Source organism: Oryzias latipes, chromosome 19 (assembly GCF_053564925.1).
Source record: "Oryzias latipes strain Hd-rR chromosome 19, Olatipes_Hd-rR_3.1".
In the NCBI taxonomy this organism is placed as follows: Eukaryota; Metazoa; Chordata; class Actinopteri; order Beloniformes; family Adrianichthyidae; genus Oryzias; species Oryzias latipes.
Genome location: NC_136255.1, coordinates 8,292,196 through 8,313,354, shown reverse-complemented (window position 1 = coordinate 8,313,354; position 21,159 = coordinate 8,292,196). Strand labels below are relative to the sequence as shown.

The window sequence follows — 21,159 nt, the reverse complement described above, 5'->3', positions numbered from 1 at the left end:
AGTCACTGATCAGGAACTCCCCCCTGACGGTCACCCCCATCTGACCTGCAGGAGGACTCAGGTGCTGGTCATCCAATTATCTAATCGTGCAGCAACCGCATGTAAGACATGGGGGGTGGAATTGTTGATGAAAAATGGAATCAATCAAGCATCTAAATCAATATTAAGCTCGGGCCACTCTCCACCAGCTGGGACAGCTAGTTCCTTCATTACAGAATGACTGATTCCACAAGTTTAGCAATTCAGCAGCTTTGGGGGGAAAATATTGCTCCAAATTATGAAAATTATGAGGCTGTGTTTCTCTTTAAATGGATCATTGAATAAAAACTGAAAGCTTATAGATGTGAAAAACAAAACAAAGCAAAACTTCAGATTATCTTTTGATTTATCGTGAAAGCATTCCCAGAGATTTTTTTATTTATGATTATGCCCATTTTTAACCAAAATCAAGGAACTTGTGTCATTCTCTGGGACAAAGTTTCTGTGGCAGGAGTTCGTCAGAAATTCACCTCTGAGTTGTGGGTTGGACTGCTTGCTGGCACTCTCTCCCACTATTACAGCCCTTTACAACCCTAAGTTAACATTAGTGGTGCTACATAAATGGCGAGCAATATCAGAGCTACTCAGTTGTACAATTTTGTGCCAGATGCCAGCTCAGACTAGGAAAACAAAAACAATGTATGTAATTGTCTGCCAGTGAATGCATCAGAATGGGTTGGACAGATGAAACTTTAGCCCACACATCTTAGTTGCTGTTTCACATCAGAGAGCCTTTTCTAACTGTATTTTTTTATGTGCTCCTGATTTGTCCTAATTTTGAAAAAAGAAATACTCAGAGATGCAGTTTCAATCTTCAGTTATTTTGAATATGTCTTCCCCTTAGATAAAAAAGGCTGCAAGAACATGCTAAAAACACAAAAACCTGATTTTTATTGGAGTGGGTACAGAAAAATACAGCAATTAAAAGGAAACTTTAAACTGCTTTCAGTGGCATCATGACTAGTACCGGTAGTTGGTTTACGAGGTGCTGCATATTTTAGCAACTAAAGGTCACGTGAAAATGGGGACTAAAATGGCTTCTGCAAAAAGGAATAATAAAAAATGTACTTTTATTTCGTTGGTTGTCTCTTTCCAATGTTCGTGAAAAAGAAAAAAAACGGCAGAAACGTTAGTTAAGGTTTTTATTTTTGGATAAACCCCGCCTCGCAGCAAGAAGGCCCCGGTTAAAGTCCCAGCTGGGGGACCTGAAATCACCAAGAGGGGACCTTTCTGTGTGGAGTTGGCATGTTCTTCCCATGCATGCGTGGGTTTTCTCCAGGGACTCTGGCTTACTCCCACTGTCCAAAACCTTGCTTTATAGGCTTATCGGTTACTCTAAATTGTACCAAGGTGTGACTATGGCACTGCGACAGACTTGCAACCTGTCCAGAGTGTACCCTGCCTACACCCATGAGTCGCTGAGGTTATGGTAAATGGCGTATACTTACATAGCGCTATTCAACATTCTTCAAAGGCCCAAAGCGCTTTACAGTCACAGACCCATTCACACACACATTCACACACTCTGCTACCGAACACTGGCGCCAACCTTCCACCAGAGGCAAGGTGGGGTTCAGTGTCTTCCCCAAGGACACTTTGACACATGGGCGGGCAAGGCGGGAATTGAACCCGCAAATTTACTATCGGAGGTTGACTGCCCTACCACTGCACCATGGCTGCACAATGTTAGGCTTCAGCATACCCTGAAAGGGACAAAACTGCTTCAGAGAATAGGTAGACTGATCTGGAAAACCCTGAGTCATGCCTTTAGTTAAGCTGCTGCTGTGGGGATGGGGGTGGTGCTTTTAGGATGTACTGGATGGTCTTCCTCACCTTATACACTTAAGATCTTTTCTTCTCATATCTAAATACACACCATTATTTATATATATTCCCCTGTTTTGTCTTTAGATTTTCTTTTGTTGTTTTTGATTTATACAAACAATAGAATAATCCTTGGTTGTGTCCAAATTCCTTCACTACTCACTACTTAGTGCACTATATAGTGTCTTTGCTATTTTGTAGAGTTGTCCAAAATGAACAATTCCAAAATTCAGTGCCCTAGAAACTACTCAGAGTTCTCTGTGAAAAACCAGTGCCCATCGATGCTCTCTAGATTTGCAAATATTTACCAAAATGCATTGCATTTAAACAATTATAGATATGATGACACAGCCTCAGTTTCTTTTTGTTTTTGTTCTCAGTCTTTTGTTTTTGGTGCAGGTTAGCTGAGGCTCCTGGGGGGGGCATTCCAAAAAGCAGGTTATGTGACTTACCATGGTAAGTTTGAGGCTAAGGAAGCGGATAACCTCAGTTTTCGGTTCCAAAAATGGAATTATGTTTCAGGGTATGTCAAGTTGTCATAGCAACTCTTGCTCTGAACATAACCTGGTCTGGAGCAAGTTTAGTTGAAGGTTAGTTGGTTTTTAGAGAGGTAAAGGACCATTTGAAGATGATTTAGTGGATGAAGAAGCTCAGATAATACATTTTCCACCGTGAGAGGGTGATAGATAAGACGCTGTAGAGATAAACTTTTTTACAGTAAACTAACTTAATTATTTGCTTCAGTTAATATAAATCATTTTTTGGAGTTCAGTCAACTTAAAAATAACACGTAGTTATCAGACATTTATTTTACTTTCATTAAAGTTAATTCAATTAAGTAGGTGGAACTGTGGTGCTGCTGTTAGATCAGCACAGCAAGGAATTGTGGGATACCATTACCTTTGCCTGTCTGGACGGATTTGGGTACAAGTGTGGGTTTTTGTCTAAATATGTTTAGTTGTGGCTGTTTTACTGTGTTTCTGCACCATGAGTGAGAGGGAGGGAGAGGAAGATTAGCTAATTTAGCACCAGTAGTGTGACAGCACAGTATAAGAACTCAAGTTACTCTCAGAGTCATGATAATAAAATGCATGTTACATATTATAAATTCACATTATATAATTTCTTTTAATTTTATAAAAATGATAAAATCTGCAGCCTCTAACTTAGACACATGAGAGTTCAAGAAGTACAATGAATTAATATGGAAAATCATGTAATTGAATTGGAGTAATATGACATTTAGTTAGATAAATATGTAAATTTGAGATGCAAAAGAAAATATTGAGTTGGATAGACGTAAGAAATTAGGTTAAATAAATTTAACTCAATTACTTGTTACCAGTTGAACCATTTAAGTTTTATGGGTTGTATATATATATACACATCGCAATGTAATTGGAAATAAGTTTAGAAACTCTTGCGTTTACTTTGTCCGTTCTTTTCCACCAAGCAGAAGCTCTTTCTTTTGCTGATGCAGCTGTATTACTTTTTTGATGGGCGTACAATCTTAAAATCTCTGACTCCGTCTCAAAAGTATCGCGCTCTCTTTTTTTCTCCAGGCGTTTCCATGGTGACTCCAGAAATCGGCGATCCATTGAGAATGTCTTTATGTACTTGCCGTGCATGCGCATTAACCCAGGGTTACCAAGTTAAGCGTAATTACGCAAACTCATATCCGCTCTTTTGAAACCGACATACCCTGAGTAAGCAAGTTCAGGTGGACTTCAGCGAGAGTTCAGGGTTAAAGTCAGGGTATTTTAAACATGCTTCCTGGAATACCCCCCTGGAAGGGTCAGACCCTTTACCTTTCTGTATCTGGTGTGGCACACAGCTGCCTACACTTTAGTTATTTTTTTCAATCTGAGCAACATTCCGATAATTTCTACGAATCTGTACTCAGTGTAGACTTTTTGGAAGTTACCTTCTCAAGTTTGGACATGATTGATAGTTTTACTGAAAGAGTGAAGCAACATTTATACTTCATGACACAAAAGTATGGGATTTACTGTAACTGACACTTTATCAGATCCCAAACTCAAAAAAACCACCAACTGCAACAAGAATAATTTCTAAGTAGTTTTCAAAATTCGGAGGTCGGAAGTCGACTGCCCTACCACTGCACCATGGCTGCCCAAGGTTAGGGTTCAGCATACTCTGAAAGGGACAAAACTGCTTTAGAGAATAGATAAACTGATCTGGAAAACCCTGAGTCATGCCTTTAGTTAAGCTGCTGCTGTGGGGATGGGGGTGGTGCTTTTAGGATGTACTGGGTGGTCTTCCTCACCTTGTACACTTAAGATCTTTTTTTCTCATATCTAAATATACACCATTGAGCCAGTTTAGCTCATGCTGGTTTGCGGCGCCTTCCATCCGTGAAACCAGGGTTCGACTCCAGGCTGCTCCCTGTTCCCTTCTCTACCTCTGCCGGTTCCAAGCCCGGTTTGAGAAGGTTGCGTCAGGAAGGGCATCCGGCGTAAAACATTGCCAAATTTACCATGCGAATTGTTTGCTGTGGCGACCCCTGATGGGAGAAGCCGAAAGTGGAAGATCTAAATATACACCATTATTTCTATATATTCCCTCTTTTGTCTTTACATTTTGTTTTGTTGTTTTTGATTTATACAAACAATAGAATAATCCTTCTACTCACTACTTAGTGCACTATATAGTGTCTTTGCTATTTTGTAGAGTTGTCCAAATTAACAATTCCAAAATGTAGTGCCCTAGAAACTACTCAGAGTTCTTTGTGATAAAACCAGTGCCAATCGACGCTCTCTAGATTTGTGAATATTCACCACAATGCATTGCATTTAAACGATTATAGATATGATGACACAGTCTCAGTTTCTTTTTGTTTTTGTTCTCAGTCTTTTGTTTTTCAGCCCCTTTACCTTTCTGTATCTGGTGTGGCACACAGCTGCCTACACTTTAGTTAATTTGTTGTGTTTTATTTAAGCTTCCCTGTTTCTGTGCTCTGTGTCTCAGTCTGGTCATTTTTCCCCCAGATGATTTTAATTGTTCTGAACAGAAAATTAATTCTCATCAGTCATAGTTGCAGGTAGTTTACACGGTTTCTTTTAGTCAGTTTGACATCTTTAGTTTATTTCTAATAATTCACCATCTGGTTACAAGAACATCTAATACCTTAGGTTGTGATTTTGATAAATCTTTATTGGTCTAAAAGAGCACAGAGAAGGCCCAAATATTACAGATTCCAAATAAACACCATTGTGATTTCAATATTTCTACAAAAATAAAGTCATGTTGACCCTAAAGTGTATTTTTTTTCCCATCTGAGCAACATTCCGGTCACTTCTACGAATAACAGGCTTATCTGTACTCTGTAGTTTTTGGAAGTTACCTTCTCAAGTATGGACAGGATTGATAGTTTTACTGAAAGAGTGAAATAAACATTTAAACTTCATGACACACAAGCACGTGATTTACTGTAACTGACACTTTATCAGATCCCAAACTCAAAACACGCCAACGCAACAAGAATAATTTCTAAGTACTTTCAAAATTGCACAACTTTTTCCAGAAGTTGTGACACAATAACGGAGCCTGAGAGTTTGCCTCTTATGACTAATCTGGAACGGGACATAGGTGGGAAAACACGTTGGGTGTGGTGAGTAGGTAACGGTGCTGAAAAAAGTTTAACATTCACGGAAAAGGCAGGAACCTCTCAACACAGAGAAGGAAATTCCAAAAATGGATCCCAAACCGGTTCCATGTTTCCATTTGCAGTATTGAAACTACAAGTCAATCAGGAAATCTTTGGCTACAGGAATGAGAGAGGATTTCTGGTACAGGTGCTGAAGTGTGTATAGTAAACACAACAGTGTAAATATCTCCAGTTCTGATACAGAGCAACAATTCCTCAAAGGTTTATTTTAAGAGGTCAAACTGACGTAAGAAGATGCAAAACAAAAACGCTTTCAAAATGTTAACACATTTTTTTTTCTTGTTACATTTTTTAAATCAGTCTAAAATTATCAAAGTTATATAAAATAAATAAATAATATTATATCAAAAATGTTGGGCTTATAGGCTGTAGTTGTTTCCCGGACTTCCCTCCCCTGGCCATCCTCTCCAGCTCCTCTGGGGGTCCCCGAGGTGTTCCCAAACCAACCAAGGGACATAGTCTCTCCAGTAGTCTTCCCCAGGGCCTCCACCCAGTGGGCCATGCCCGGAACACCACCCCAGGGAGGCGTCCAGGAGACATTCGTACCATATGCCCGAGCCACCTCAACTGTTTTCTCTTGATGTGGAGGAGCAGCGGCTCTACTCTTAGTGCTTTGCTTTCTGGCTCAGCTCTCTCTTCACCACAATGGACTGGTACAGCGACCACATAACGATGGACGCCGCTCCAATCCCCCTGTCTATCTTACAATCTGACCTTACCTAGTGAACAAGACACCAAGATATTTACTTATCCACTCAGAGAGGGCAAATTACCTTTCTCCGGTCAACTGCCATGGCCTCAGATTTAGTGGTGCTGACACTCATCCCAGCCGCTTAACAATCGACTGCAAACCGCTACAATGCATACTGGAGGTAATGCCTCAAAGAAGCCAACAGGACAACATCATCTACAAAGAGCAGAGGAAATCCTGTGGTCCCCAAACCAGACCCAGTCTGGCCCCTGGCTGCGCCAAGAAATTCTGTCCATAAAGACTATGAACAGAACCAATAATAAAGAGCAGCCCTGCCAAGAGTTCAACACGCACCGGGAACAGGTATGATTTACTGCCGGGTATGCAAACCAAGCTTCTGCTCCAGTCAAACAGAGACCAGACAGCCCTCAGTAAGGCTCCCCGGATCCCATACTCCTAGAGCACTCTCCACATGACACCATAGGGGACACGGTCAAACGCCTTCTCCAAATCCACAAAACACAAATGGACTGGATGAAAGAACTCCCACAAACCCTCCAGCCCCCTAAAGAGGATGTACAGGTAGAGCTGGTCCACCGGCCCATGACCAGGACAAAAACTGCATTGTTGTTATTTACAAGTTTTTAAAACAATTTGTATAGAGCAGGAGTAATATTTGTACAAAAGGTATAACACAGAAAAACCCAAATGATCAAAATATTTAAAACATTTAAAAATAAATATTTAAAGAACAGACAGACATATATTTGACTAAATTACCATAAACCACAATAAAAAATGTGCCTACACATTAAGTTCTTGCTTTTTTTGTTGATTGCTAATGTAAATGTTGTCTACTGCATCAGAATACATATTTGTTCAACTTTCTAAAACAAAAACATAACTTTTTTTTATTAAAGTTAAAAAATAAACTTAAGTCAGGATTTTTTAATTCATAGATCAGGAGGCCATGTACCAGATTTTTACACTCTACATTTGAAAAAGGATGAATTTGCAGAATGCTTTCTGCACAACTTTCACACACAACATGCACACACACACATGAACACACTGGTACACACTCCCATGTGCAGACAATCACACACAAAAACACAATAAAAACATATGCATGCAAACACACACACATATGCACATAAATACATGCATACACACACTCACAACGCATATGCACACACACACATATGCATACAAAAAAGGCACACATGTTGCACACACACACATGCTCAGGTGCAACAACAGGAAACTGTTGTTGCCATGGCATTCCCCTGCACCTCCTCAAATTGCCATGGAAACAGTGAAAATACGACTGCCAGAGCTGTGGTTGAAGTGGGTCAAGAGCATCTGAGGAAAGTCAAGACAAAGTACCTGTGGGGTTTCTGAGGAATCCTCAGGCCAGGAGCTGCAGACCTGCCCCACATCCAGCCCTCCTCCATCACGGAACCAAATTCTTGTGGAGTAATGCCACAGTTGTTCATCCCCTTCGTGACTGGTTTATCTAGTTTGAGTTTGCATGCAACTCTGCCTGACACACCAATTAGGTTGCACAACATTAAAAAAGCTTGAACATTTGTTGTAAAATTACTTCTGGAAAACTAGTTTTGTTTTGAGCAGGTCACAAAACAAAGTGTGTAGTGGTGTGTCTGCCTGTGTGTATTTATTAACGAGATGACAAACCAACTAAGATTCATGGAGTCTTTGATTCATTAACCTACTTTTATAAGCTCTCTTTCAAGGTCACCATCAGAATGACTGACTGAGAAACTGCTGATTGTTGAAGCCTTTAATTGTATTAGCACTAATTCATTGTACAACATAGATTGCCTGTCGATATATTTTAGTTTTCTGGCCATTATGTACCTTCTTTCTAGTCCCCAAGTTGAGGGGTTGTTATAACCCTTGTGCTGTCTTAGGGGAAAAGAAAAGCATGGATTAAAAAAAAAGATAAGGAGGGGGGGTCATTTTAAAAACGCATACCCCCCTTTGGTATTGACCCCAGACAGGTACACCCAGACAGGTACACCGCAATCGAAGAGGGTCGAGTTCCTGAAAAATTTTTTTTGTACGTTTCAGGCACCCTCTATATCCCCGACTGGTAGAGGGCGCCAAACCCCCCTTTTCTTTTTTGTCCCCGTCCAGCAGAGGCCGCCATTTCTCCATTTTAGTTATACCCCCAGACCACCAGGGGTCTTGTTTTCCACCGTTCATTTCTATACCCTGCCTCTAGGGGTCACTAATACCCCATTCTCTTTTATTGCCCTCAGCCACCAGGGGCGCCACTTTTTTAGCAACCACCTTCCTCCCGCTGGTTCGTGGGGTTCGATTGACCCCAAGTTTTTTTTTTTTTTTTTTGTGTGTGGCCACTGAGGGGATTGGCGCTGGCTCATGGGGTGCGATTGACCCCAAGTTTTTTTTTTTCTTTAGCATTCACTCTTCTCTCATGGCCCACCACCGGGGGTCTCGTTTTTCCGGTTCCCTTTCACCCGCTGGCTCATGGGGTGCGATTGACCCCAAGTATTTTTTTTTCTTTAGCATTCACTCTTCTCTCATGGCCCACCACCGGGGGTCTCGCTTTTCCGGTTCCCTTCCACCCGCTGGCTCATGGGGTGCGATTGACCCCAAGTATTTTTTTTTTCTTTAGCATTCACTCTTCTCTCATGGCCCACCACCGGGGGTCTCGCTTTTCCGGTTCCCTTCCACCCGCTGGCTCATGGGGTGCGATTGACCCCAAGTATTTTTTTTTTTCTTTAGCATTCACTCTTCTCTCATGGCCCACCACCGGGGGTCTCGCTTTTCCGGTTCCCTTCCACCCGCTGGCTCATGGGGTGCGATTGACCCCAAGTATTTTTTTTTTCTTTAGCATTCACTTGTCTACATCACCCTTGAGGCTTTTCGAAGTGTACTGTTTGTGTTTACGTTTCTTTTTTTTATGTGATCAAGAAAGGTCAAGAGAAACAAATGAACAAACCTAAATGGTTTTCTGCTGCTTTTTTTTTTTAAAAAAATAACCGGAAGCAATTTCGGCTTCCATAGTTTTCTTCTTCCGGTACTAGCTAGCTAGTTCAAACCAATTTGGTCTCCAGAGAAGATGCTCTGGTTGTTTTTGCTGTCCTGCAGTCTGGTTCTGTCCAATTCCGGACAGACAGTCAACGGTGAGTGGCTCGACCCGTTTGACATGCTAAACTACGAGGCCAGGACCAAAACAATGAAGAACTCTGAGGTTGGTCAACGTGGGATGTTCGTCAAATCCAACTTCTTTGAAACAACTTATTTTTTTTGATATTCAGTTAATCTTACTTGCCCCACAGTCACAAGCCAGCAACACTGGTGCTGCTGATCCGCAGCAAAGGGAGAAGGAAAACCAGCCTGTGGCCCACTGTAACCCACATGTCATGGATCTACAGAAACAGGTTCTTGTTTGAGCTTTCAAAGAGAAACTGATGGTTCCAACTCTGTACGGGGTCTCACGGACCCCGCGAGACAGCGCGAGGTGCCACTGTTTGGTTCCAAATCGGTACGGGGTCGCTGGGACCCCGCGAGAAAGCGCGCGGAGCCACTGTCTGGTTCCATTTCGGTTCGGGGTCTCACGGACCCCGCGAGACAGCGCGCGGAGCAACTGTTTCGTTTTAGTTAGTGTTTGGGGTCTCACGGACCCCGCCAGGCAGCGCGCGGAGCCACTGTTTCGTTTTAGTTAGTGTTGGGGTCTCACGGACCCCGCCAGGCAGCGCGCGGAGCCACTGTTTCGTTTTAGTTAGTGTTGGGGTCTCACGGACCCCGCCAGGCAGCGCGCGGAGCCTGTGTTTCGTTCCAATTCTGTACGGGGTCTCACGGACCCCGCTAGACAGCGCGCAGAGCCTGTGTTTCGTTCCACTTATGTTCGGGGTCTCACGGAACCGTGCGAGACAGCGCGCGGAGCCTATGTTTCGTTCCAACTCTGTACGGGGTCTCACGGACCCCGCAAGACAGCGCTCGGAGCCACAGTTTGGTTCCAATTCTGTTCGGGGTCTCACGGACCGTGCGAGACAGCGCGCGGAGCCTGTGTTTCGTTCCAACTCTGTACGGGGTCTCACGGACCCCGGGAGACAGCGCGCGGAGCCTGTGTTTCGTTCCAACTCTGTACGGGGTCTCACGGACCCCGGGAGACAGCGCGCGGAGCCTGTGTTTCGTTCCAACTCTGTACGGGGTCTCACGGACCCCGCGAGACAGCGCGCGGAGCCTGTGTTTCGTTCCAACTCTGTACGGGGTCTCACGGACCCCACGAGACAGCGCGCGGAGCCTGTGTTTCGTTCCATATCTGTACGGGGTCTCACGGACCCCGCGAGACAGCGCGAGGTGCCACTGTTTGGTTCCAATTCTGTACGGGGTCTCACGGACCACGCGAGACAGCGCGAGGTGCAACTGTTTGGTTCCAAATCGAGATGGGGTCGCTGGGACCGTGCGAGACAGCGCGAGGTGCCTGTGTTTCGCTCCAATTCTGTACGGGGTCTCACGGACCCCGCGAGACAGCGCGCGGAGCCTGTGTTTCGTTCCAATTCTGTACGGGGTCTCACGGACCCCAGGAGAGAGCGCTCGGAGCCTGTGTTTCGTTCCAACTCTGTACGGGGTATCACGGACCCCGCGAGACAGCGCGCGGAGCCTGTGTTTCGTTCCAACTCTGTACGGGGTCTCACGGACCCCGCGAGACAGCGCTCGGAGCCACAGTTTGGTTCCAATTCTGTTCGGGGTCTCACGGACCGTGCGAGACAGCGCGCGGAGCCTGTGTTTCCTTCCAAGTCTGTAGGGGGTCTCACGGACCCCGGGAGACAGCGCGCGGAGCCTGTGTTTCGTTCCAACTCTGTACGGGGTCTCACGGACCCCGGGAGACAGCGCTCGGAGCCTGTGTTTCGTTCCAACTCTGTACGGGGTCTCACGGACCCCGCGAGACAGCGCGCGGAGCCTGTGTTTCGTTCCAACTCTGTACGGGGTCTCACGGACCCCGCGAGACAGCGCGCGGAGCCTGTGTTTCGTTCCAACTCTGTACGGGGTCTCACGGACCCCGCGAGACAGCGCGCGGAGCCTGTGTTTCGTTCCAACTCTGTACGGGGTCTCACGGACCCCGCGAGACAGCGCGCGGAGCCTGTGTTTCGTTCCATATCTGTACGGGGTCTCACGGACCCCGCGAGACAGCGCGAGGTGCCACTGTTTGGTTCCAATTCTGTACGGGGTCTCACGGACCACGCGAGACAGCGCGAGGTGCAACTGTTTGGTTCCAAATCGAGATGGGGTCGCTGGGACCGCGCGAGACAGCGCGAGGTGCCTGTGTTTCGCTCCAATTCTGTACGGGGTCTCACGGACCCCGCGAGACAGCGCGCGGAGCCTGTGTTTCGTTCCACTTCTGTTCGGGGTCTAACGGACCGTGCAAACAGCGCGCGGAGCCTGTGTTTCGTTCCAATTCTGTACGGGGTCTCACGGACCCCAGGAGAGAGCGCTCGGAGCCTGTGTTTCATTCCAACTCTGTACGGGGTATCACGGACCCCGCGAGACAGCGCGCGGAGCCTGTGTTTCGTTCCAACTCTGTACGGGGTCTCATGGACCCCGCGAGACAGCGCTCGGAGCCACAGTTTGGTTCCAATTCTGTTCGGGGTCTCACGGACCGTGCGAGACAGCGCGCGGAGCCTGTGTTTCCTTCCAATTCTGTAGGGGGTCTCACGGACCCCGGGAGACAGCGCTCGGAGCCTGTGTTTCGTTCGAACTCTGTACGGGGTCTCACGGACCCCGCGAGACAGCGCGCGGACCCACTGTTTGGTTCCAGTCGGCGTTGGGTCTCACGGACCCCGCGAGACAGTGCGCGGAGCTACTGTTTAGTTTTAGTTAGTGTTGGGGTCGAACGGACCTACAAGAGAGCGTGTGGAACTATTTTTTTTTTTTTAGTATACATTTTTAGCAGATTTTCACTGAGACTCTTTTTGTGAGAGAATAGGGTCCAAAGCTTCCTCTGATGGTCTGAGTCTCAGAACTCAGGTCAGTGTCCCTAAACTTGGGTCGGAGCCTCTTTGTAAGCCCCCTTGTATCTAACGCTACAACTAATTTTGTTTCTTTTGGTATTTGGTAAGTAAATACCATCGACTTCTGCTGACTTTTCCAACACACTCTTGTTTTGTTTTTGTTTTTCTTTTTGAGTAGAGCTGCATGAAGGTTCTTTGGACCGTTTCATTTCCACCCCACTCTGTTGGTGCTACGGCGAGCGGGAGGACTGGGTCATCAAAGTATCGTCACAGCAGACAGCTCTGGCTGTCATTCCTTGTATATGGTAATCACTTCATTTAACCTGTGTATATGCTGACCAAAATCATGAAACCTTTGTGTGTGTATATGGTAATCACTTCATTTAACCTGTGTATATGCTGACCAAAATCATGAAACCTTTGTGTGTGGTAATCACTTTATCTAACGTGTATATGCTGACCATTATACGATTAAAAATGTACACACCAATGTATTTTTTTTTTTCAATCTTTAAAAACCGAGATTGTTGTGTGATGTATCCAATAATTAGAAAAATGTCTCTTCAAATAGTCATGTTGGGACAAAACCCATGAGCAAAAAAGAAAGTGAATATGCAATGTTGAGGTTCCAGTTTGACTTTTATTCGAACAAGGCAAAAAAAACTGTACAGTAGGCATCAGGGAACAAGCTCTATTGAGTTATCATGGAACTGGCATCTATACAACATGAGCAGTTAGCCATTTTGTTCAACATCCTACATCCTACTCCGTTTTTGGGAGCTCTCCCTGACCCGGACGATGAGCTCCGCTCTGCGAGACCTCTGAGTGGCAACGAGCCTCGGTAAGTCCTGTCTCTGCGGCGATACTCCCCTGACGACTGGGAAGTCGGTCGAAGGACGGCAATCTCCTCCAGATTGATTCGAAGCCCTCGGAGCAGAGCGTCGCCATCGCCGGACGAAGCTGCTTTTCGTTTCCCACGGACGAGACGGACCCTCGACGGGTCGGCGTGTCGACATCGTGGGCTCGGGCCGCCAGAGCAGAGCTGGGCTCCGATTGCTGGAGATCCCCTCGCGTGGGCTTCGGGGCTCCAGCCGTGGCGTCGCCTTCGTGCGCCTCCGAGCCTCGCTTCAGCATCCAAGGGTGGGCCAGTATGTCTTTCAGCATCGGTCTCTCTTCGGGCGTCCTGCTCAAACACCATTTTATCAGGGCCACGCAGTCCTCAGAGAGGTCTTTTTCGAATCTAAGCTCGCCCAGTAGGAGCTCCCTGTCGTTTCCAAATGGTATGTCCCCGTGCACCATGTCGTACAAAAGAATCCCCAACGACCAAACCTCAGATGGAAGAGCTTTGTAGCATCCTTGTGTGAGCCGTTCGGGGGGCCCATATGCCGCAGTCCCGTGGAACATGTCGTACACTTTGTCGGGTTCAAGAAATTCGGCGGAGCCAAAGTCGATGAGTTTCAGCTCGAGCGTCGTCAGGTCCACCAGCAGGTTTTCGTCTTTTACGTCCATGTGCACAACACCGCGGCTGTGACAGTGGAGCAAGGCCTGGATGACCTGACCTAAAAATTCTCTGGCCGTGTCCTCGCGCAGACGCTTACTGATCGTGATGTATTCGTACAGATCTTGCGTGTTCTCTGGCTTCTCCGTGACTATCACCCAATTATACGGGGTCTTGTAAAAGTCCAGCATGCGGATGATCCCAGGAAACGGAGGGTCTTTGGAGACCATTTCCAAGGCGACAGCTTCGAATGGCTTACTGGTCCCATCAACCTCGCAGCATCTCGTACGCGAGAGCGGGATAATCTTCAGGGCCACGGAAATCCCGTCGCTTCGCCTCTTTCCCAGAAACACTTTGCCGAAGCCCCCCTTGCCCAGGCAAAAGCTGGTCTTCCAGTACTTTTCCATGGCAGAAGGATTGATTTTTCTTTTCTCTCTCTCGAACTGTCGCGCTCTTCACGGAGCAACTTCCCTCCAGTCTTTGTTAAACTCGCGTAAGGTTACTATGACCTGTCTTGGTTTGCACGGAACAAGTTTTAAAGGGCCTGTGATCCAAATCTTCTGGTCTAGTTTCCGTTTCCGGTCCGCCGCACTCCCGTCAGACTTCAGCGAGGCAGAGTCAGACAGAGAGGGAGAAGGAGGACACAGAAGGTGGGGCCTTCATTCTGAAGGAGGAGGAGGCTGATTGTAAGCCCCCCCACACCCGCTGCAGGGAAAGAGGGAGGGGCAAAGAGGACAGTGAGGTCCAACCACAGAGATTAAGACTCAGTGTAGCGTGGCAGATTTCTACCAAGGGCCCGTGCAAAGCCAGTTGTCACGCTGCAAAGAGCAACACAGAGGAGGGCAATCTTTCCTTTGCATACTCCCCTCTTTTTCCACTTTGCAGAATCTCACAAGGCTTCGTGTTGCTGAACCTGGATCGCACAGCTTAGAGCTCAGGACCACGTAAGTGAGTTCATACTTTAAATCCTAATTGATCAACGGTTGGCTTTTCTCTTTTTTTTTTTTTTCTTTTACAAAACAGTCGCCCTTTTCGAGCACAGCTTATCGTACCTCGAAGAGTCTAAAGCTGCCTTTGTCCGGGGTGAATGAGGGTCACTGCTCCAGAGGCGTCTCTGTGTAACATTTCCAGCATGTGTCTCCAGTTGTAGTAGAACGCGGGCTTGTAGCTTCCCACGGAACCTTGAAAGTTGACAAGGAACCCTTGGTAGTCTCTCACCGATACCTCAGGCAGGCCCACGTCTGGTGCGAACTTCACGTTGAAGTAGTACACGGGGTCCGTGCGGGGGGTTTCGAGCCGGAGGCCCTGCGAACCGCACATCTGCGCGACCGCGGCGGACTGATTAAACAGCAGGCACAGGACGCAGCAGGAAGGCTGCGGCACGATGTTCGGCTCGCCGTCGCCTGAGCGCTGCACCTTATCTCGTTCCAGAACATATTGCTTGTAAGCCTCTGGCGACATCAGAGTCGTCAAGGGGCCCGTCCGCACGTTGACCAGCATTCCTTTGCAGGAGTTGCGATTAGCGCACCTAGGGAGCCCTCTGTCATTCAGCATCTCCGTGAGCAGGGCCCTGTCGTACGTGTTACGGGCCAGGGCTCGTCCCGGCACCGCGCGCTCCGCGAAAGATGCCATGAGCGGTTTCGGGTTCCTGGCCAGCAGCTCCAACACGGCCAGCACGGGGGTGCAGCGTGGGCACATGGGATTGGGGTCGCCGTTTGCCTCGCACGAGCATCTGCCCGGCCGAGGCTCGCACTCCGGGAAGAGGACGGCGAGGTCGGCAGACGACAGGTGTCTTCTCTCTGCCGCACGCTCCAAGACGCGAGCCTTGATCAGCTCCCTGCCGTCTGAGACTTTGCCCTCGTCCAAACATGGGGCGTCCGAGGGAGGCTCCGCAGCCCGTCGACCCGGATCCGCCGCTTCGCACCAGAGGGAGCGACGCGCGGATGGCTTCCCGCGAGGCACGGGTTTTGAGCACAGCGAGCAGGAGACGCCCTTCTCTCGGACCCCGTCCGAACAGCCCGGGCACATCCAGAGGCAACATGGTTTCTCGACGAGTCCTGCAAAACAGGCGCACGCGGAACAGATGAACCCGCGGAGGGACGGGCAGCTGCTGAAGTGAGGCTCCGTCAGGTACCAGTGTGGGTCATTCACGAAACAGGTCTCGCACACCCTGGCGTCGCAAGGACATCGGAGCTTGACGCCGGCTCTGCTCCTTTGCTTGCTGCCTTTGACCAAGGTCACCAGACACGACAGGCACTTTGCGCACCCCGACCGCTTGTCGACCCTCGCTCTGCCGACCTTGGACGCTCCGCCGACGTAGCTGATCGTGGAAACTCTCCTGTATAGATTCGTAGACTTGAGAGCGGCCTCCACCGAGGCCTTCTGACGCTTTCTTTTACACTCCATCAACAGTTCGACGGGTACCCTCCCTGCAAAGGCGTCGTGAGGGCCCTCTTGAGGAGCCTCCCCCCCTCCTCGCGACATCGTTGACGTAACACCCGTGGCCCCCTCCGCCGTCCGAGGAAGCTCAGTCCACGATGGAAGCGAAGCGGGAGCTGTGCTGCTCCCTGTACAGGGCCTTGGCGCTAGACCCCGTGCCGGTGATCGGCGGCGTGCTGTACGCCCCCGGAACTGAAGGCGTGAGCCTGAGGTCTCTCGGAGAGGGCACGACCAACTGCTCCCACCACAGGTTCAACTTTAGGCATGCAGTGGACGCGTTGCTGCGACATGGCACGAAAGAAGGGCCCTGCACTTGCGCGCAACGGCTTAGCGCGTCCGCGGAACAGCGCTACAGAGGGGGGGACGGTGCAGATGTTCCGAACCCCGAACGCCGCCGACGGGGCGCCACCAAACCGGGCGGGCAGGGCTCCTCCCGCGAAATCGCCAGAGCCCAGTCAGAAGTCCTGTGGGCGTACGAAATGGAGCCGGTGGCAGCGGCGTACAGGTGGCTGATGTGCAACCGGAGCGCGAGATACCCCAAATGCTGCGACTCTGTGTTGGTCTACCAGGTAGACCGTTCCAGGACCCTGCCTCCGGGACTGTACGTGTACAAATCACGCCCATCCCACTTCGGATGCACCGCAGAGAGACCCCTCTGTGTGGTGGACCAGTTTAATTTTCGTGTCCAGAGACGGGGACCGGCTTCGGTGGAGGAAGAGCCGCATTGCTTCGAGAGTGCGCTGCCCAAGGAGATAACCCTGGAGCTCTTCCCGGGCCGCGACAACTTCAGCGCCCTGTACGTGATAGGGCGCGCCATCACGGCACCCACGCCCGAATACGGAAACAGGCTTTTCGGAGAAGCCCTGGCGCTCGACCTGGTGTCTCCGGAGTCATGCGAGAAAGCCGTCGCCTGCAAGCACCACCTGATCGGCATGAGAACGGAGCAAGCCTGCGTGATAGACCTCCGCTGGAACTCCTTCGACGTGATGAGCGCTTGCATGAAGGCGGTTCCGAAGATCAGGGGAATGCAGGCGGTGGTCTGGTCCAACCACGTGCCCGACCCTGTGAAGATCGAGTCCGATGTGCTGGCCTGGCTCTTCGGGTACGTCACCGTGCTGCCCGCGGCCGTCCGCAGCGTAGACTACAAAAACGAGAGTCTCGGCGTGCGCTACATCATCGTAGACGTGGATGGTTTTTCGGGGACTCTGCCCGAGCCACCCGAGGGTGAAGCCTCCTGCTTCGCGCACACGTACTTCGAGGGAGATGTCGGGCTCGCCGCGGCGGCCATCGGTGAGCTCCCAGAGGCCTCGAGCAGGATGGGCTCCCCGCGGGCAGGATCTCCCGCTTTCTGGTACGAGCTGCCGGCATCCCTGGGCACCCTGAAGCCCACGCCTTTCAGCAGCGGCTCCAGGTCTCGCCGTGTGTGTGAGCCGCAAGGCTTTCGGGACCAGTTCAGGACCTGGGCTCTCGGGAAGACGGACGGGGCTTGCTGCCTCGCCATAGCCGTGCAACACACCCTGTACTACCACGCGAGAGACAGAGAGTACAGACTGATGGTAACGCACACAGTGTTGGACGGCGACACCTCGCTGAACATTTACAAACTGTGACGCCGAGTCAAGATGACAGGGGGGCGCTCGTGATGCTTACATGGCGGGCGTCACGTGAGGGATATTAACAGACTTTTCAGACTTTTCTTCGAAGCGCGAAGCGATCCAGTGAAAAGGACGAGGCAAAGTTATAAAAACGCAGTGAAAAAAAAAAAACTAACCGCGTCTGTGACAAATCATAATCATTATCATCATCATCATCATCATCTGAGTCCTTTCCTCTGTCTCTCACCCCTGCCCAACCATTCCTCTGTGTTATGTTTTTTTTGTCAGTTGCGCAGCTGAGCCCATGGATCCAAAGGACGGCGTCTCCAAGTGGCTGGTGGCAGCCGCAGCACTGCACGCAGGTGCTCTGGAACTCCACGTCGACCGAGACTGCTTCGACTGCGTCGAAGAGGCCATCTGTTACCTCTGCAATCGGGCTACGTGGGAGATTCCACCGGGGGAGCGGGACCGCCTCGCAGCAGAGCGCAGAGATTACTTCTACCACCCGCAAGACCTAAGGGGCTCGATCGGACTAAGTTCGTTTTTCGTCTCAGGCCAGTGCAAATATTGTCAGCTGTGCAGAGGGGTGAAAATACGTTTCGAACCATCGTTGTGTCGCCACGTGCTGGAGGTGGAAGATCGCTGCGATAACCGCGCACCGCAAGAAGTGGGGCTGAACCTGCGGCGGTTGGAACACTTGGCCACCCTCCACACTCCGTACTTCGTAATGCTCTTCGTCAGCCTGGCCAAAAGGAGGCGCTACACGTTTTACAGATCCCCCGGCGAGTTGAGGGACGTCGCCAGGCACCTACTTCTAGCGCTAGGTCCCGACGCATCCCGGCGCTCGCCTCACGACCCAGAAGAGGAGCTTCACCTTCATGCCAGCATCCTCAAGCTCTGGTGGAGATATCAGGACAAGCAGAGCACCAGGCTAGGCGTTTCGATTCCCTACTACTTCAACCTGGGCTCGGAGCTGGAGAGCTGGTCGTGGACCCCGTCGACCGACCGCTTCGAGCTGAGGATGCCCGAACCCCTCTACGGCTTTGTGAGGAACCATTGCCTGTTTCACGAGCTGAGGGCCGCGCCCGGACCCGAAATGACGAGCCAAAGGACACAGAGTAAGCCGCTGGTGAGGGTGCGCGAGGTGCGCACCTCGCTCCACGGGGACGTCTCCGTCGTCCTGAGTGTGTTGGTTTCCAACAAACACCTGGAGCAAACCTTGCACGAAGCCGCGAGGGCTTACGAGAACCAATGCAGAGCGAGGCGGATGGTCAGGCTGAAAGACGAAGGACAGGTCTTTTCGCCGGGGGTCGGGCAGCACTACCCGCAGCTCGATTGCATCGCGCTGGAGCAAGCGGGAGGAGCGCCGTCGACTGTCATGCACGTGGTGACAACGTCGGGGGCCGGGTGGCTGCCGCTCCACAGCTGGCTGAGGGAGACCCGAGGAAAGCAGGTCCGCGACGTCGTGGTCCGCAGAGCGCTGGTCTGCGTGTTGGACTCCCTGAGAGACCTCCGCTCCACCGATCGCCATCCTTGCAGAGTTCTGTACCAGAACGCAAAGGATGACGACTCTCACAGCCGCACCTCCAAGCTCTCATGCGCCTTCGTCATCCACCGACACACAGGGGAGACAATGTCGCTGCTCCCCTTAGTTTCCATGCCCGGGCTTTACAGGGCCTCTGCGCTGACCGACGACGAAGACAGTTTTCGTGCCGCGTGCTCCAACTTGGCGCTGAGCGTGCTGCGCGCCGGAGCGCTCCCGGACGATGGCTCGACAACGGAGGCCGCCATCTCTGAGTTTTGCAGGACGGGCATGGCGGACGCTCACCTCTGGTCCACGGTGCTGGATTGCCTCGGGAGACCGCCGCGGTCCGAAGAGACGGGGCGCTGGCCGCGGGCCACGTGGCTGGGGCCCGGGTCCAGGGATCGCAGCTCTTTGAGAGAGCGGTTCGACTGGTTGACGCGGTGCGACGGGGCCGCAGCGGCGCCCGGGCTCGCCTGCATGATAGAGGTCCTGAAGGAGGACGAGTTGTCCTCGCTGGGGCCAGCGAGGAGGACACTGGAGCGCTGTAAGACCCTGGCGGAAATTCTGTCTTGCCAGGCTTCGGGACGCGCCCGTGCCACCAGTCCAGCCCGAACCAAGACCGGCAGGAGGAAGCGCAAGAGTAACACGCTGAGCAATCCGCACGTCACAAAAAGCATGACGATGGATCCCTGTCAGCCGCTTTTTCCAGAGGCATCCCAGTCCGCGAGCCAGCGGACGCTGGAAGAATGCTGCGGCCTGGAGCACATTATGAAGATGAGCAGCGATCTGACAAGGGAACTGGCTCTCTCTCGCGGGTCGTCGAGCGAACCTTCGAGCAAGCCGCGGACCGTGACCTACCTAGACGCGGACGTGAACCCCGTGAACGAGGGCCTCCTCTCTGCGAAATGGGAGAGATTGACAGACTGTGACAGAGGCTGCCACAGTTCGCCCAGTGCCAAGGTCGAAAAGCGGGACGCCCTCGCCGAGCTGCAGGACTTCGGACTTTGCGACGAGGACGAGGCGAGCTCCCTTCGCTCGACCGGCTCCCTCCACACGGCAGGCTCCCTCCACACGGCAGGCTCCCTGGACTGCATTGTGACAGACAACACTACGAATCTCTTCTTCGCCAGAACTGACATCGACAATTTCCAGAGCAGCGACATGGTGTACAGAGTCTTACAAGAGTCCTTTTACCCCGAGCAGAGCACGAGTGCGGACACGACTCTAACCCTTCTTCGCCTAAAATCGGAGGACCCCTTGCCAGAGACGACCCGGTGCGACGGAGAAGAGGCGCTCGTCGCTTCGGGAGGACTCAACCCCTCGGGAAGCGCAGATAGGCAGTCGCTTCAGGGCCCCATCCGAATGGAGGACAGTCGCGGCGAGGAGGACAGTCTCAGCTCGGCCAAACGCGAGCGGGTGCAGAAGGCTAATTGCATGAGATGGAGGTCCAGAGGGCTCTCGCGGCGGGAGAGGCAACTGTCAGACTGCGCCCGCTTTCACCCCGTCACTTACCTGGTTTCGAGGGACATAACCGATTTGATCAGCAACCTCACCGTGAAACGTCACTCAGAGGAGGACTGCGTCAGCAGGCCGTGCCACGGACTCAACAAGCCGGAGCGATGGGATGCGTGGGGCCCGGGCGCAAAGGACAAGCAAATGCAGCGGGGGCCAGCTGTATTGGACCTGGTACACGGATCAATCACTTGCCAAAGGTTTCTGTGGAGGATGGGCAGAGAGTACTCGCACAGGGACGGGGATATGACGAGACGGGGGCACGCCCGGTGCACGAAGCTCTCATGGCCCACAGAGTTTGCCTACGTGCCGGCGGTGGAGCGCACCGTGCTCAACTGCGAGCTCT

The 21,159-nt window shown here is 50.7% G+C and overlaps 1 protein-coding gene and 1 pseudogene across 5 annotated transcripts in view; one reads left to right on the top strand and one right to left on the bottom strand.

The window, feature by feature from the left end:
- The first annotated feature begins 8,155 nt into the window (after nt 1-8,155).
- Nucleotides 8,156-21,159, top strand: part of LOC144987927 (uncharacterized) — a 32,422-nt gene continuing 19,418 nt past the window's right edge. The window contains exons 1-2 of one of the 4 annotated variants that reach the window (XR_013651615.1): nt 8,156-12,549; nt 14,628-14,686. Coding sequence is in view for 2 of the 4 variants with exons in the window: in XM_078937733.1 (XP_078793859.1) it covers nt 9,349-9,480; nt 9,569-9,670 (234 nt within the window). In the remaining 2 variants the exon portion in view is untranslated. Of the gene's footprint in view, nt 12,550-14,627; nt 15,389-21,159 lie in introns of those variants that run through there. The other 3 variants (XR_013651614.1, XM_078937733.1, XM_078937734.1) reach the window with 3 other exon arrangements.
- LOC144987928 (serine/threonine-protein kinase pim-3 pseudogene) lies at nt 12,888-14,284 on the bottom strand (annotated as a pseudogene). Its single transcript, XR_013651616.1, has one exon. The product of XR_013651616.1 is annotated as a serine/threonine-protein kinase pim-3 pseudogene (transcript).